The following is a 17,775-nucleotide window of genomic DNA, read 5'->3' on the forward strand; positions in this document are numbered from 1 at the left end:
AAGGTCAAAATTCCAGAAATGGTAGTTTTTTTGTACAACATTTTGTATTAAAGTGAATATAAATAGGCCTAATATATGTTGTAAATTAGTGGACACTAAAATGAAACATGTAACACCAGCCATTACGAAGATATAAGCTATTTGAATATTTTGGCATATAAAACCCCCCACGGGGTTACAGATTGGGCAGCAACGTTTTTCTGGTTTATTTTGACCAACTAACGTTGCCAACTTTCATCACAAATTGCACACGGGACTCTATTTTATGACATCTTTTAACCTGACAATTAATTACCTTTTGAAAAATTACTGTCAGAAACTGATTTTATTGGATCTATTTTGATCATACACATCGTTATGCCCTGCGCTGTACAGTCGCGGATGTTGATATTTATGTTGGCGCCATTGTGATGTGATCCGAAGACGCGCACGCTTGAATCAGTGGTGGTAGAGACAAGGCGTCCTTAAGTTTTATCCTACACTAATATATGACCAAGTTTTTATTCTATTGATATAGTCGGTGTAAGGTTAATGAGACCTAGCCCAGTGTATTGTGCTATTGTATACCAGAGAGCATTGCAGATGCAGAGTTTTGTTTTAGTGAGTTTTAAGTCTTGGTTCAATGGTTCGTCCAGTTGTCCAATAAACGTTATACAACATTATACAGAGATTCGTTTCTTTGTGCGTCCCACGACATTACCTACTGGACAACTTTGCCTTGTGGATACGCCTAACTACTAAACAAATTACCCAACACTAAAAGTTACTAATTGCGGGAGCATTTTCGTTCCTATTAGGTTAAGGTAGAAACTATTTTGGGAGTGCATATACCATGAATATTCATGATGCATGCGTGAGCTCATGACATCATACTTGCAAAACACACTGTCAGAAGCACGGTCGCAGTGCAGATCGGGGATAATTTTTGTTTGGGGGGGTGGGGGGTGTAAGTTTCCTAGGGGTATTGTCTTTCAAGGCAGCTGGGCGGTAGTCCAAAAGGATTAGTTGTCCGGATGATAGTTGTTTAGATATGCAATAAACATTACAGCATTTCCTGAAATGAAATATATTGGTTTGGAATGTGGTCTTTATGGTCATCAATTGGTGATGGTAAATAACATCTATTAGTATTACATTTACAAAATGTATTGTTATTCAATACATTTTTTTCATATGTAAAAGTAAACAAGTGTTTGTGATAAATTAAAAGAAACAAAAATTGTATTGATAAAATTAGGTCAAATTACATGCATTTGATTTACTAAAGATAAACCCAATCAACTGAGCAAAGTCCAAATTAAAATTAATCTCAGAAATGAACTTTGATTATTGCGAAAGTGCTAGTAAGTTAAAAAATATATGTAGAGTATTACTAATCGAAAGGTGCTTAGAAACGCTAACAGAACTAAATGATAGCATGATAATACTACTGTAGCTATAAATGTCAAATTATAAAAAAACATTATACACTTGTTGAAATGTTTAATTTGTTTTGGCAAGACTTACACCGTACTCAAATCCCGTCTTCAAGTGATACTGTAGTAATAATATAAGTATAACTTTTATTATATATAATGTACATAGCACAGCAAATAGTATAAACAAAAATGGATTAATAATATTTACAAAATTATTTGGAAATTCACGTACAAAGGCTCCCTGAGGAATCGGCAAAATTGGTGGCGCATCTGTGTCACTGATTCTTATAATTTTAAGCACTTTAGACGGCAAACCGAGTCCGTTTGTGAAAAATTATCAATACTAAGATTTTACATAGAATTATTATATTGTAGGCCTATATATCAATTTGTATAGCCTTATTCTAAAAAATGTAGATCAGTGACAGACTAGACAAGGGTTATTGTTTCCTGCATCCAATACCTTGACAGAACAATTTTTTAAAACTCAGTAGCAAAATTGTATGTAAAAATGTTACAGTGTGGAAGATCAACCTTGGTCTGTGAAATGTCTTGAGACAAAAGATATGTGTTGCAGGTTTGAATGAACAATGTCTAAAGCCTAGACTAGACTATAAAACATCACACCCTTTTTTGTCAAACTAGTTAAATATTCTAGACAAGGCTTTGTATAAATAATGATCTAAAATGGAAGATATATTATAACTAATCTTATGTGTCAAAAAAAATCATCATTTTGCTGGTGTCCGTTTGACCTATTAGCCCAGCCTTCATCATCATCTACATCACTACTATCTGTGTTAAGTGACTGTTGTTTTTTCCTACGTTCTGCACTGGTAATAGGATGGAATTTCTTAGCAGGACTGCTTCTTCCGTCGTATATTCTTTCCGAGGATGTTGATTCTTTACTGACTGTTCTGTTGTTGCTATCATCAAGCCAAGAATCATCTGTAACATTTAACAACAAGAAAAATAATAGAATGTCAAACTATGGCATTTATTGTATGGCATCAGGGTCAGAACCAGATTGCAGAGCTAGCAAAACATTTCCCATTTTTGACATACTGTACTATCAACATTATTACTGAACTGAATAGTTTTAATAGATCTACTATAATATACATTAATGGAAAGGCCTATGGTATAAGAGAATGGTATGGTATATGTAAGGTAATTATTGTATGCTTTTTATTAATTGTAACTTTGAATGATACTTGTCTTTTTTGGAAGGGTGGTAAATACCATATATTATTATTAAATAAGTTTGTAGATAAATCAAGTATCAAGTGTTAGGTACCTGCATAAAACACTGTACAAAAAGATATTTTACTTACCATCATCATTGTTATACGTTTCATCTTTTTCAATATCGTAACTAAGTTCATCAGCTCCAATTTGGTTAAATTGTTTAGCTCTCTCCCTCACTTGCTTTGCCTTTGTTTCCCGTTGTCTCTGTTTCATTTTTATTTCTTCTTGTGCATGGGCTCTTTTGTTATCTGCACTCGACATCTTTTCACTTATCTTTACATTTTTAGAAGAAAAATATGTTTAACTTTGTTCTTTGATCATGAAACAATATGTTAAAATAAAAAAGAAAATATATATATATAAACATATGCTGGATAGTAAACAATAAAGTCTATTAAAGGATATAGTAGTTCTTTGAATTTCAGGCTTTGACTAGGCTTATTAAATTATTTAACAATATTGTTGATTTGGAAAGATATATGTTCATCTGTCTAGGAAAGGTTGATCAAAATTTGATTTGAATGACTGATAACCAACTAACTCGTAAATTTAAATAATAACAATAACATTCAATCTAATACAGCGTAAAATGCAGGGTGCCTTTAACTCGGTCAATGACTAAACACGTATTACTCAAAAAATGTCTGACCAACTAACTCAAAGACAGTGTCAGTCCTTGTGACCAACTAAACTTAGTGATTGAATAAACAACTAAACTTAGTCAATGACTGACCAACTATAGACTTGCCTAAGTCTGTAGTTATTGTCTTTTTTATGTTAGTCCACCAGTCAGTGTTTCGATTTTTTTCTGAAATGTGTGTCTACACATCATCAAAATGTAACATAGCACATGCGCATCATCTTTAGTTATTGAATCCTTGAAATTTTAAAAAATGCATATTAAAATGTTTTTGAGTAGCCAATTGCATGTGACTAAAACAACCGGATAATCTTATGCTCCATAAATTCTTCTTGTCAAAACATGTTGCATGTACGCGTTTTCTTAGATGGAGTTTACGACTTATTGACTAATTAAACTGACTGAAAATGAGGATTAATTGGACAAACCTTATTTTTACTCTCTTCAACCATCTCTTTTTCATTAAATTCTTTGGCAGCTAAAATATCCTTTCTAAACCTTGAGGTTCTTTTGGCACTTTTAGCTCTTCCTTCTATTACCTGAAAAGATATTAGACAAACCACCCAAATTAACAACATTTATTTTTTATATTTTACATATTATTATGATGAGTACAATAATACTAGTGACAGGGTTCTTACAAATGAGACCAGTTTGATACATTATAAAATAGTTTATCCATCCTGTAATTGGTGAGCTAAACATACCTGTAACTGCCAATTGTGTGTTGTGCCTGTGTTGGTATACTTAACTAATGGTCACACTTTAGTGATTCTATTGTGATGGGTACCAACAAAGGCGCAGCACAACCATGTGGTGTATGCAAATTAGACCTAAATATGCTGTATGCTTGTACAGTGATTAGTTGTTTTGTGATATGTAGCTTGTTGAGTAGACACAAAAACAGCTTAGCCTGAAGTCTAACTGGTTTAGAAGCCTAAAGTTAGAGCGAGGCCTGGATTAAAGGGTTTATTTAGAAACTTTATGCTGAATGAGCTCTAGTAGTAGTATAAGGCTTATGTAGCCCACAGGCTACTGTAGCATATCTTTGGTAAGCACAGATACAGTACCTGTATGTGTTGTATTCACTTTAAATGCCTATCATTATAGTTATGTAATATAGTATCAGAGAAGGGCCTTTAAATGTATTTTTCCGCATGCTACTTATTCCGATGCCCGCAGCTTCCTTGGTTTTTCTACCTTAGAAGACCGCCGTGTTCGACTGTGCAAGGATTTTTTTGTTAAAATCAAAGACCCCAGTCACAGATTGAATCATTTGTTACCGGAGGCTCCTTCTGCTGCTTATAATCTTAGAAGACTCCGTGAGTTCTGTATCCCTAGAGTTAAAACTAACCGTTCAAAAACGTTTATTATTAATCACGGATTATTCCAAAAATGGTAAACATTTTGTGTTATGTTTCCGCGACTTTCCGTACCTTTGTGTGTAAATATTATTGAACATTTTTGAAGTTTTAAACATTTTTTAAATTTGTAAACATTTTTAATACTTTTAAATTTTTATCCTGCAGGCCTATGTCTTTAACAATTTGTATTTTATATTTATTGTTTTTATAATAAGTGATTTTTAATTGTAATTTTGTTTTAATTTTTTGATTGTATTTCTGAATGTCTTTTATATTTGTATATTGCATTTTATTTTTCTGAGTGAAACGCTTTTGTTAAACTTCAATCTTTCGTTTGATTGCAATAAAGTTCTATTCGTATTCGTATTCGTATTCGTATTCGTATTCGTATCAGCAATGGTTATTTATATTGTATAATTTGCCTTATGAAATTTCAGTTATATTTCAGTAAGGCCTAATGCAAATTATGTTAATTTTTTAACAAAGTATGTTATTTATTTGTAGTAAATTGGTTCGATATATGGATATATGGATAGAAAGATAAAGATGAAAATAAAGTGCGTATTTGCAAGATATGAATATAATATATTGTTTTTGACCAGCTATAATACCTTTCTCCTTCTTTCTTCTGTGAGTTGTTGTCTTTCTGCTAACAATTCAGCAGTCACCTTTGGAGGTGTCTGTTCTAGTTTCTAAAGCAAAACAAATTATAATAATAATTATTAATAGATTTAATAACAACATCTTAAAACTAATTGAATTTCAGTTAAAAACAATAATGTACAAGTTTCTGCATAAATACAGTAGGTGGACATACCCAAAAGAAAATTCCAGTTGATAAACCAGTAACTGCCGGTTTACCGGTATAACTGATTTTATATAACACCCTGTGGGTCACATGGTGTGCAATAGTACGCACTATTGAACGATTGTACTTTTTTCGTGTACGAAAAAAAAAATCTTTTCGAATTTGGAAAATATTTTTTTTTATACTATTGCTTTTGAAATACAACAGCGCCACCTATATTTTGTACTTTCGCTGTGAAATGTTATGACTGTTTCACGATGGAAGTACATTTTTGGAGAGATATATGTACTAATTCAGATCAAAAAGGCATTTCAATTAGCTTTAGATTGTTTGCAGTAGGATTTTGATTAATTAATGGGATTATCTCTATGTTGGAAAAATCATAATCAGTCTACTACTACTAGATGAGTTCCAGTTGCCTGAAGTTTTGTATTTGGTATATCTGCCTTTCAGCCTAGCTAGTAGGCCTAAGCCTGTTAGTATTAGGCTAGGTCTAGGCGTTTTAGCCTTGCTAGGCCTGGGGTCGTTTGTTGACATAATTAACACTACAGTAGGTGTGTTTATAACTTCCATTTAAATATAATATTTAATATAATTATTACTGAAAACCAAATGTTACTGTTTTAATCAATGTGAAACAAATGGTAGGCCTTAGGCTAGTCCTACCTTTTATTTGATTCAAATGACAGGAATCTATTTAGATGTTATATAAAATAAATAATGAATGTTTTGTAATCCTGTAATGGTAAATAATGGCATCTGGTGAATGATGAAAGGTTATATATCAACTCTGCTTCGTCTTGTTGAAATATTATCATTTATCATTCATAAAACATTCATTATTTGTATATTATTTCGTATTTACTGTAAACATTTCCATTTGATTCCCTTTTCAGTCAAAAAACAGTTTACAATCATGTAATACATGCATTTATATGGAACGCCTCCTCTGCCTTCAGTTCACATTTATCATGCAGTACACACCAATCGTCATGCAGTACACACCAATGGTCATGCAGTACACACCAATGGTCATGCAGTACACACCAATGGTCATGCAGTACACACCAATGGTCATGCAGTACACACCAATCGTCATGCAGTACACACCAATCGTCATGCAGTACACACCAATCGTCATGCAGTACACACCAATGGTCATGCAGTACATACCAATTGTCATGCAGTACACACCAATCGTCGTTCACATTTATCATGCAGTAACACCAATCGTCATGCAGTACACACCAATCGTCATGCAGTCAAATATTGCGTAATTTATACCGCCACCTATCGACACAATCGAATATCACGTGAGGTTTATTAGACGGCTGTAAAACTAAGCCTATTTAAACTTCTTTTATGGAATTCAATAATTGCAATGGCCTCCTAGCCGCGCCGTGTCTCGCATAATACATTATTGTATATATAAAAAACAGAGCATTCACAGAGATGGTTAGCGGTTAAAATAAGTACAGTATGTCAAACATAAAAGAAATCTTAGAGTCGATGGCCTAGTTTCACAGCCGTCTAATAAACGTCACATGATATTCGATTTTGTCGATAGGTGGCGGTATAAATTACGCAATATTTCACTGCATGACGATTGGTGTGTACTGCCTGACGATTGGTGTGTACTGCATGACAATTGGTGTGTACTGCATGACCATTGGTGTGTACTGCATGATGTTTGGTGTGTACTGCATGACGATTGGTATGTACTGCATGATGTTTGGTGTGTACTGCATGACGATTGGTGTGTACTGCATGACGATTGGTGTGTACTGCATGACCATTGGTGTGTACTGCATGACGATTGGTGTGTACTGCATGACGATTGGTGTGTATTGCATGATAAATGTGAACGACGATTGGTGTGTACTGCATGACCATTGGTGTGTACTGCATGACCATTGGTGTGTACTGCATGACGATTGGTGTGTACTGCATGACCATTGTGAACTGAAGGCAGAGGAGGCGTTCCATACATTTACAATTGTCAAACTGGAATTCTACTAGGGAGATGTATTACCTGTAGTAATCGCTTTGGAGGATGTTTTTTTATGATGCTGTCTTGTTTTTCTTCAGTATCTAAGACCACATCAAATGCCACACCTTTTGAATCTACAGTGCAGTTAATATGAAATCAAAAAACATCATTTGGTTATTAATTACAGAAAGTTACATTACAAAATTGATAATGATATAATATAAATCCAAAGGAAAATTACAGAAAAAATGACAATGCTGTGGGTATCAGTGGCTGGATCTCAATGGAGATACAAAAAAAAGCGAAAAGCTAAATCAAAACGATAAGTAAAACAGCCAGAAAAGTTAGCAGAGCTTTCGGGCAACACTAGCCCTTCATCAGTGCAAGTATATATATAGTATAATACAGTATATATAATGATATATATATATAAACAAATCAGGCAAAGAACATTAATTCTAAACCGCCCGGTGATATACTGAAATTTAATTAATTAATTTGAAACGATAAAGATGAGGAAATCTGTGAGAATGAGAAAAAGTCGCCCCAACCGAGACTCGAACTCGGACCGCCTGCTTGATATGCAGATGTCCTAACCATTAGACCACTGGGGCTTTCATGGTATTGTTCGAACTCGATTGGATAGCGACTCTTTAACATTCTCGGCGTGGTACGTCGGAACAGCACTAGTCCTCAGTTGTACGCACGCGCACCAGAGATCAAATTGATACGCCCTCATCTTACAGTATTTTTATTCACGAGGCGGGATCTCCGAAGAGATACTTTTATATATATAAACAAATCAGGCAAAGAACATTAATTCTAAACCGCCCGGTGATATACTGAAATTTAAAGATAAAGATGAGGAAATCTGTGAGAATGAGAAAAAGTCGCCCCAACCGAGACTCGAACTCGGACCGCCTGCTTGATATGCAGATGTCCTAACCATTAGACCACTGGGGCTTTCATGGTATTGTTCGAACTCGATTGGATAGCGACTCTTTAACATTCTCGGCGTGGTACGGCGGAACAGCACTAGTCCTCAGTTGTACGCACGCGCACCAGAGATCAAATTGATACGCCCTCATCTTACAGTATTTTTATTCACGAGGCGGGATCTCCGAAGAGATACTTTTATATATATAAACAAATCAGGCAAAGAACATTAATTCTAAACCGCCCGGTGATATACTGAAATTTAATTAATTAATTTGAAACGATAAAGATGAGGAAATCTGTGAGAATGAGAAAAAGTCGCCCCAACCGAGACTCGAACTCGGACCGCCTGCTTGATATGCAGATGTCCTAACCATTAGACCACTGGGGCTTTCATGGTATTGTTCGAACTCGATTGGATAGCGACTCTTTAACATTCTCGGCGTGGTACGGCGGAACAGCACTAGTCCTCAGTTGTACGCACGCGCACCAGAGATCAAATTGATACGCCCTCATCTTACAGTATTTTTATTCACGAGGCGGGATCTCCGAAGAGATACTTTTATATATATAAACAAATCAGGCAAAGAACATTAATTCTAAACCGCCCGGTGATATACTGAAATTTAATTAATTAATTTGAAACGATAAAGATGAGGAAATCTGTGAGAATGAGAAAAAGTCGCCCCAACCGAGACTCGAACTCGGACCGCCTGCTTGATATGCAGATGTCCTAACCATTAGACCACTGGGGCTTTCATGATATTGTTCGAACTCGATTGGATAGCGACTCTTTAACATTCTCGGCGTGGTACGGCGGAACAGCACTAGTCCTCAGTTGTACGCACGCGCACCAGAGATCAAATTGATACGCCCTCATCTTACAGTATTTTTATTCACGAGGCGGGATCTCCGAAGAGATACTTTTATATATATAAACAAATCAGGCAAAGAACATTAATTCTAAACCGCCCGGTGATATACTGAAATTTAATTAATTAATTTGAAACGATAAAGATGAGGAAATCTGTGAGAATGAGAAAAAGTCGCCCCAACCGAGACTCGAACTCGGACCGCCTGCTTGATATGCAGATGTCCTAACCATTAGACCACTGGGGCTTTCATGGTATTGTTCGAACTCGATTGGATAGCGACTCTTTAACATTCTCGGCGTGGTACGTGGTATATTTATAAATATATATTTATAAAAAATGCTTTTTTAGTTGCGTGGACGCGACTCTATAGTTCACTATGTGATGAATGTACATTAAAAAAAATTGGGGACATATTCAAGTTGTTGTGACAATTCTTCTTCAATTTGATAATACTGATTAAAAGAGGACTGAAAAAAGCCTGTCAAGTGGAGTATACACTTGATTATGATTTCAATGTATGATGTGTGTGTGTTAGTGCAGGGAGATGTAAAATCTCCCTGGTTAGTGTTACAGAATGCCAAAAATAAAATAGTGGGAAGAAGATGTGCTTTAGTTTCAAACTTGTTTCAGATCATACTGTACACTTGAGAGTAATGAGAGATTAACTGAATCATGCAAATTTATAATATTACTGTAAATTAAAACATGTTAGTTATTTGTTATTTATTAATTTTATTTAATTACTTCAAATTCAATGTTGTTGTAATATACTGTATGAATACTGTAGCCGTAGTAATTCTTATCTGAGAAAGAGTCTATTTTCCTTGTTTTAGAAATAACCTGGACTTTACTTTCCATTCTATTTTAGCAGATATGTCATTTTAGCAATTTTTTGCATAACATTGTTTAATAATATTTTTTGTATTTTATGTGTTATTTATCTGTGTTTGGCCCTCCTGTAAGGGTAAAACCATGAATTTACTGTTGGCTGGAAAAATAAATACTATGTAACCTAACCTATTAAATAAAATCAACTAAATAATATTAATAAAGATAAAATAATTAGAGTACACTATTTAACACTAAAGAAACTTAAAAAATGATTTAGTTAAGACCGTATAAATGTTATTTTTATCATTATCTGTATGTTGTGGTGTTGTATTAAATCAACAGAAACATTTAAATACAGTAAGAAATATATTACCTAGTACTTAATAACCTTTGCACAATAAATTGAAACTGACTTGTTGTTTTAAATTGAATAAACAGTAGTGGTAACCTCTTATGCAAAAAGTATAAAAATAAGCAATTGTCATCAAGGATTGGTGAGTACACTGTAATCACTATGGCCACTCTTTGTTGTATAAATTCTCATTTCCTACTGACGAGCACTAAATGTGATTGTAGAGTCTTATACCCTACTTATAGCTGATATTATGTAAACATCTCTATTGATTAGCACTTTAGAAACACCTGTACTTATCCTTAGCTAAAAATCATTTAGAAGATGTAAATTGAATTTATACAGGCTAAATTACTGTACTGACTCAAAATATGATATCATGACTTGCAAATTGTACTAAAAAAATCAGCTATAGTATCAATCAGGTATCAATTTCAGATAAAATTTGTGGTTAAGAAATGTACAGTTTAAAATGTGTTAAATTACACAGTAATATAATAATGAAAAAGCATGAATTTCTCTTAAAATAGTCAAATTGAATGGAGTTATTGTTAAATTATACTCTCTCCCTGCAGGTGTATAAATGAGTACCTTGGTCAGGACAACTCCACTGATTATAGCTAAAATATTGTTGAGTGTATAGGCCTATGTTTCCATACGTGTTTGATCAAAATAACTGGGGTAATAATGTGAAAGTGTCATTTGAAAATGAATACATTATTATCATATCAGTATACTTTTTACACAATTATTAATTGAATGTTCATATAAATAGAGTTTTATATTAAAAATTATAATTTCCATTTTTCAACTTAATTGAATACATGACAATTTTCATGGACCGTCGACTGGGCAACCAAAGCAATTTGTAATGTTTTTTTGTTATTACCTACTAACAGTTACATTATTAAATGCTGTTCAATGCTATTTTTAGAAGGTTGTAAATATTAAACCACCATGTAATCAAACAGTATTAATGTACTTTAAGTCTACTTTGTACTACTTTGCATAATTGCTGATTATTATGGTTAATAAGGTGTGCCACTGCCAGTCAAATGTAATTAAAGTTTTGATGACATGAGTCGGGGAAAAAATCAATATAAGAAAAACCAATAAATTTCATTTAATGTCAGGAAAATTGAAATTCACTGATGGTAATGATGATTTAAAGTAGGCCAGTTTATACTGTAAAAGTACATACATTATTATAAGCTTAGTTTTATAGATTGTTATTGGCAGGCATGCTAATTAATATATTTTATCAGAATATGGTTGGTTATATAATAAGAATAAGATGGTTTGCTACAGTACAAAAAGAAATGATGCTGGTCATTCTGACTTGAAGGTAGGATTCACACACTTATCAGAGAGGCATTTTTCATTGTATTGTTGTTTTAAATTGTCAAATTATATGAATAAGTGTCTTAACGATAAAGATGAAGATAATCAGACTTTGAATAGGCCATTTTGCAATTTTAAATAAAGTCCTGTACAAAATTTTATTTAAATTATTATAGTTTTTTCAGGTATTTATTTTTTCAATCCAATTTTTGTCAAAATGAATAACTATGACATTAAAATGGCATATTCAACAAAAAATAAAAAATGTTCAGGGGGTCAACATATCTTTGAAATACCACTTACACACTTACACAGTCTTATTTAATTATCATGACCAGAAAATAATATATAAAAAATGACTTACTTGGTATTAAGTTTGCTGATTGGGGTTGATGTCTTGTATTATCATTTTGTATTCTTCTACGTTCATTTGTTTTACTTTTTGCACTGTCTATTCCGCTATCACGACAGGTTATCCTACTGCCTTCATTGTCATCACCAATTAATGATGAGTCGCTATCTTCTTTTTTATTGTTTGATGAAATAATACAGCTTGAGGTTGTTTCAGTTGTATTAGCTTTTTTCTTCAAGTTTAAATTTGAGTTTGTGTTTATATCAGTAGTTGAATCTGTAGTAGCTGAACTTCCACAACCCATTTTTTAAATTATATTATAATTTGTGACACAAGCTAAAAGTTTCAGGATATGTTACTGTACATTTCCTTGAAATGTGAAATTTGAAAATCTGATTTTGGTTGATACAGTACGCCTAGTGTACATCAATCTGAAAAAGAAAAAAAATATAGGCCTAGAGTATAAAGTTGACATAAATAAATGCTTAAATAAAAATAGATTGAAATTGTATTGTTTTAAAGGATGTGTAATTCAATAATAAATGCTTTAAAAGTATACGCATTTCACTGAATTTTTAACCATCTACTTTAGTTGCTCTTTTGGCGCTCCATAAACGAAAATGCAGTGTGCGAAAAACATGATAAGTTAACAAATTTGCTGAAAGGGAAACGAAATAGTGTCAGAGTTTGTATTGAACAATCTATTTAAACTTGTTTTTAACACTCAGACTAAAAGGCCAAACAAATAAATAATAATATGTCAAGCATCACTGCCCTCCCCTGACTTCTGAGCCTCTAGGGTAGGTCTAGTACTCTAATAGAGCCTAGGCCTAGGCCTACTAAAAAAGACCCTAATAATGACGAAATGATGATGAGACAGAGAATTAGGCCTCCATTCAGTCAGTATCTGCTTATTGAAATAATATTATTATTTCAATAAATGCTATAGGGGCCCTATAGGCCTAGTATATAAGGTGTCAGATGAAATCGGTCGCGCTTGAAATCGGTCGCGTTTGAAATCGGTCGCGATAAAATCAACTTCCGGTATTTTGTATGGCGCGCCGCTAGAGCTATACTTTTGATTATATATCGGTCGCGTTTGAAATCGGTCGCGTTTGAAATCGGTCACGCTATTTTGTATGGATCGAGCGCGCGAGCGGGATATACATTTTTCGTTTATATAGATTTAATTGCTATTTTTTAGGAACTAGTTTATTTTTGTGGATATTTTTTATTTGGTTAATAAATATTTATTGTCAACTATTAAATTATTTTTTTTTTTTGTATTTCACAGGTCTCGGAGAAGGACTGTGTCTGTTCAAAATGGCCATTTCTAAACACGTTTAAATATTATATTAGGCATATAATAATTTACCTCTATTTATATGTACTGTAAATAATATATTATATAGAGAATATACGTCTGTCGTGTCTTTTATTATGCAATGCAAACAATTACGTATGGTTTTAGGATATTAATAAAATATATAGATAATACATGGAGGTATAAAAATAGATATGCCGTTATAAATCAATCTACCGGCCTACAGTAGGACTATGATGTACAATGATAGATGTGAGAATAATAATGTATGGATAATAAAGGTGGACACGATTCTCAAAGAGGTAATCTGCACTGATATTTAAACATTTATATTTACGAACGGGGTATGAATGTGAGACACTGAGTTGCACTTACTTAATTATTTACATTAAATGATTATTATAAATGAAGAAATAAAAGATATTCAAATTAAAATCTATAGTATCGCCGACGTATATACGTAAATTATATATAAATCATACTGTCAAATTATAGAAAAAGTGCTTTATTCGGAATTATTATGGATAAGCAAGCCTGTGAACTACAGCGAGTTTAATTGCTTTTGCTTATCCTTGCCTCCTTAGATTTCCACGTGTCTTGATTTGGTTACTATTGTTTTAAATGTATTTCGATTTTAAAGGCTAAATAAAGAATGAATGAATGAACATGATCTCATAATCGCGTCGAGCATCTATAGCTCATTGGATCGTTTCACAAAAACACGTGCAGGAGGCCTATAGACGTTTCAAACGTATGGATGGTTATTAGTAATAGACGTCATCTTTACCTCGCCATGGACAACGATCGTACGTGTTTTGTCCATGATTTGACACACTAACAAGTGCGTGTTTTTTAAAAAGGGGAAACCCCGTCAGCAAAATAACGTATTGTTAGAGGAAACAGCTGTACTGCACGATCACATTTTACTAAAATCTATTTTAAACATTAGAAATAAAAATATACACGTAATTTGCCTCAACAATAATCATTATACACTTAATATTATCCTACATAACGGAGAAATAAAATAGAAATAAAAATAAATCGAATAGTATGTTGTTAACGACATGGATATGATATAATCTGTCACAGTATGCATAAGTATAAAAATGGATACGCTGGCTTTACGGGCTATATTGTAAAAATTATTGTTTTTAAATAAATTGTTCTCTTTTACGTAATTGTTTGCATAATAAAAGACACGACAGACGTATATTCTCTATATAATATATTAATTACAGTACATTGGTAAATTATTATATGCCTAATATAACATTATGCCTAATATAATATTTAAACGTGTTTAGAAATGGCCATTTTGAACAGACACAGTCCTTCTCCGAGACCTGTGAAATACAAAAAAAAAAATTAATTCAATGATTGATAATAAATATTTATTAACCAAGTAAAAAATATCCACATAAATAATCTAGTTCCTAAAAAATATCAATTATAAACGAAAAATGTACTGTATATCCCGCTCTAGCAATGCATCCCGCTCGATCCATACAAAAATAGCGCGACCGATTTCAAACGCGACCGATTTCATCAAAAGTATAGCTCTAGCGGCGCGCCATACAAAATACCGGAAGTTGATTTTATCGCGACCGATTTCAAACGCGACCGATTTCAGACGCGACCGATTTCATCGTAAACCGTATATAATACTAGCCTAGGTATAAGCCTCTGCTGTGCCTGTGGTGTAGTCTTCTTTCTAGAATAGTCTGGGTCTAGGCCTAGGCGTAATAGTACTAGGCCTAATGCCTAGTATAACATATATATATATACGAAAAATCTAAGAATAAAACTCTGGCATACGAATTTGGCCTGTCAACATGACCAAGTATTTTATGTAATAAAGTTGTAACTGCATCTTCTACCCCCCTTTTAGAATGGTAGGCAAATTGACAGGGATCCAAAAGACTCTCAGTCTCACTTAAAATCTCATTCTTATACTTCACAACATTATAGAGTGTAGGTAATTTAACCGATTGTAATGTAGTATTTAGGATATTTTAAGTTTTTTTAATTCCGATTGTGATATTTAGTTTAGTTGTTTTGTAGTTTAACATGTTTTAATTCCGATTGTATTGTAGTATTTAGGATCGATGTTTTAATTCCGATTGTACTGTAGTTGTTTTTAATATGTTTTGATTCCGATTGTACTGTTAGTATTTAAGATTTTCTAATTTCGATTCCGATTGTACTAAAATTTAATGTGTTTAAATTCAGATAGGCATAACATAGTATTTAATATGTTTTAATTTTGATTATACTGTAGTGTTTAGGTTAGTTTTTATATATAGCCTAGTAAGTAAGTATACCTACTTACAGTATATAGTTAATATAGTAATCCATATATATATATATATATATATATTAATAGGGTAGCCTATAGGAGGCCTAGGCTATAGCTTATCTAGGCTAGCATACCTAACTAGGCCTTTTAGGCCCTATATATGTATGCTAGCTAGCTACTGTAGGCCGGAAGGTAGGCCTATAGCTACACATCCTTATAGCCTAGTCTACCTTTTGATTTGCTACTTTCTTCTTTTTCGTTACAAAATAAAACAATCTTCTTAGACCTACCTAAAGTATAGTATTAGTAGTAGGCATAGCTGGTTAGTAAAAGTAGTGTCGTCGTAATGTACATTTTAATTTTACACTGTATGCGGCTCAATTCATTCATCTGAGCTGTCACTTTTTCTTTTCAGCTCTGTTTGTACCAAGTACTAGGCGGTGTGGTAGCACTAATTGGAATGTTCCATTTTATTTAGGAGAGAAATACATAATGTTTTATTGGACAGAAAAGGAATATAATTATGTATAATATATACTTTTAAATTATAATTTTTTACTTTTATTAATTTAGGTTTATTTTCAGATTAGAAGGTAAATATATCAAGCTGAAATATCATAAGTTATTAGGCAATAGATAGACGTACTTACTCTTTTAAACTATAGACTATTCCAAAACTTCCCATAGCAACCGTAGTTTGATATAGTTTTTGTGTACAATTATGTCATGGTCGAGAGAGCACGATTGATATTACAGGACATTTTAAACAAAAAAACGCCGCTCAACTTGTTAACGTAACAGTTTTAAAGATATATTGTGCCCCTCATTTTTTTTAGGGGCACAACTTGTTTGAATATGCCATTTTAATAATTTAAAATTACTTTGAACACAAAAATATTACTGTGGCTACTTGGAATTTATAAAATTCAAACCACTGAAGCAAATAATACCACAAGGTGGGCTATATCCAATACGTTTCCATATTTTCATGTATAATAGTGGTATTAAAAATATATAAACTACAAGTGGAATATGATATTTAATTGACATTTTTTAAATAAAATAGAACAAGGATTCATACTTTGATATGTAATAATTTTGGAATTTAAATTGAAAAATAAAAAATACTGAATCTGTAAAAGATGATGTTGTTAAATAATTTAAATAAAAATGATATCTAAATAATCATTAAAGCAAATTTCAACTGTCAACAAGTGATAAATGGCCATTGAGACCCAAATGTGCTATGAAGGGACATTAAAGTGTGAACAAATGGTATCCTACAGTATATTACAAATAAGATTTGAGCTTGGCATGGACTGTTTTGATAATAATTCAATAATTATCTGACGGCGAAATATTATAATATCCGCCTAGATTGACAGTCAAAAGGAAGTCATTGTCATGGTCAAATAAAGTTTTGACCATTATTCAATGATTATTTGACAGTGAATTATTATAATACCGGCCTAGGTTGACAGCAAGAACGAAGTTATTGTTTATTAAACAAAATTTTACAGATTACCGACATGCATCTCAATACTGTATTAATTATCTGCAAATGTTTTCATAGACTCTCTTCTCCCAGCTTTGGGGTTTGTGATTTGAGCATGACCCGTCCGAGTTTATAAAATTCCAATACTGTCAGTCTCCAACTATAGTTTCCGCTTGGTATAGCTTCTTCTTCTTTATGTCCTCTGGGAATATAGCTGCCTCAAAGGCGCGGTGCGAAAAAATATTGATTAAACCAACTATAGCTAGCTAGCGGCACTAGTAACCTTTGAGTGCCCTTATCAACAGGTGGGTGTGATGGTTGTGATTGATGAAAACGAAAAAAACACCAAACAACATATTACGACCAGGTTTACCCTACCCTGTCGTCGTAGATATTGCCTGCAGACATTCTCTCCGCCGGTGAGTGGCGAGTCTCTACCATAATTTCGATTCATCTACTCCCTGTTTATATAAATAAAATACAATTTCTTTCGAAATCACAA

At 33.0% G+C, this 17,775-nt stretch overlaps 1 protein-coding gene and 5 non-coding genes across 7 annotated transcripts; all 6 read right to left on the minus strand.

Moving 5' to 3' along the window:
- Nucleotides 1-1,290: 1,290 nt before the first annotated feature.
- LOC144851955 (uncharacterized) lies at nt 1,291-16,190 on the minus strand. 2 transcript variants are annotated; one of them, XM_078709629.1, is made up of 7 exons: nt 16,131-16,184; nt 12,168-12,586; nt 7,511-7,602; nt 5,282-5,362; nt 3,735-3,845; nt 2,753-2,939; nt 1,291-2,366 (listed from the first exon to the last, which is right to left on the minus strand). In XM_078709629.1, the coding sequence occupies exons 2-7, from the start codon at nt 12,457-12,459 to the stop codon at nt 2,137-2,139; spliced, it is 993 nt and encodes a 330-aa protein (XP_078565755.1). In that variant the 5' UTR covers nt 12,460-12,586; nt 16,131-16,184; the 3' UTR covers nt 1,291-2,136. The 2 variants fall into 2 exon arrangements, with proteins under 2 accessions (XP_078565755.1, XP_078565754.1); XM_078709628.1 differs by having other exon boundaries at nt 1,292-2,366; nt 16,069-16,190.
- Trnad-auc (transfer RNA aspartic acid (anticodon AUC)) lies at nt 8,011-8,082 on the minus strand. The gene has a single exon. It is a non-coding gene; the product is annotated as a tRNA-Asp (tRNA).
- On the minus strand, nt 8,360-8,431 carry Trnad-auc (transfer RNA aspartic acid (anticodon AUC)). Its single transcript has one exon. It is a non-coding gene; the product is annotated as a tRNA-Asp (tRNA).
- Nucleotides 8,724-8,795, minus strand: Trnad-auc (transfer RNA aspartic acid (anticodon AUC)). The gene has a single exon. It is a non-coding gene; the product is annotated as a tRNA-Asp (tRNA).
- Nucleotides 9,088-9,159, minus strand: Trnad-auc (transfer RNA aspartic acid (anticodon AUC)). The gene has a single exon. It is a non-coding gene; the product is annotated as a tRNA-Asp (tRNA).
- Nucleotides 9,452-9,523, minus strand: Trnad-auc (transfer RNA aspartic acid (anticodon AUC)). Its single transcript has one exon. It is a non-coding gene; the product is annotated as a tRNA-Asp (tRNA).
- Nucleotides 16,191-17,775: the final 1,585 nt, after the last annotated feature.

The sequence above is a fragment of the Antedon bifida genome, chromosome 9 (assembly GCF_963402885.1).
Source record: "Antedon bifida chromosome 9, ecAntBifi1.1, whole genome shotgun sequence".
NCBI classification, from domain to species: domain Eukaryota; kingdom Metazoa; phylum Echinodermata; class Crinoidea; order Comatulida; family Antedonidae; genus Antedon; species Antedon bifida.

What these genes read in the sequence shown, in the direction of transcription:
- LOC144851955 (XM_078709629.1), bottom strand. Translation starts at nt 12,459, where the DNA reads ATGGGTTGTGGAAGTTCAGCTACTACAGATTCAACTACTGATATAAAC. An exon ending in CTCCAAAGCGATTACTACAG is followed by an intron (nt 5,363 to 7,510) that starts GTAATACATCTC and finishes GTTTTGCTTTAG; the next exon opens with AAACTAGAACAGACACCTCC. An exon ending in TTGAAGAGAGTAAAAATAAG is followed by an intron (nt 2,940 to 3,734) that starts GTTTGTCCAATT and finishes AAAAATGTAAAG; the next exon opens with ATAAGTGAAAAGATGTCGAG.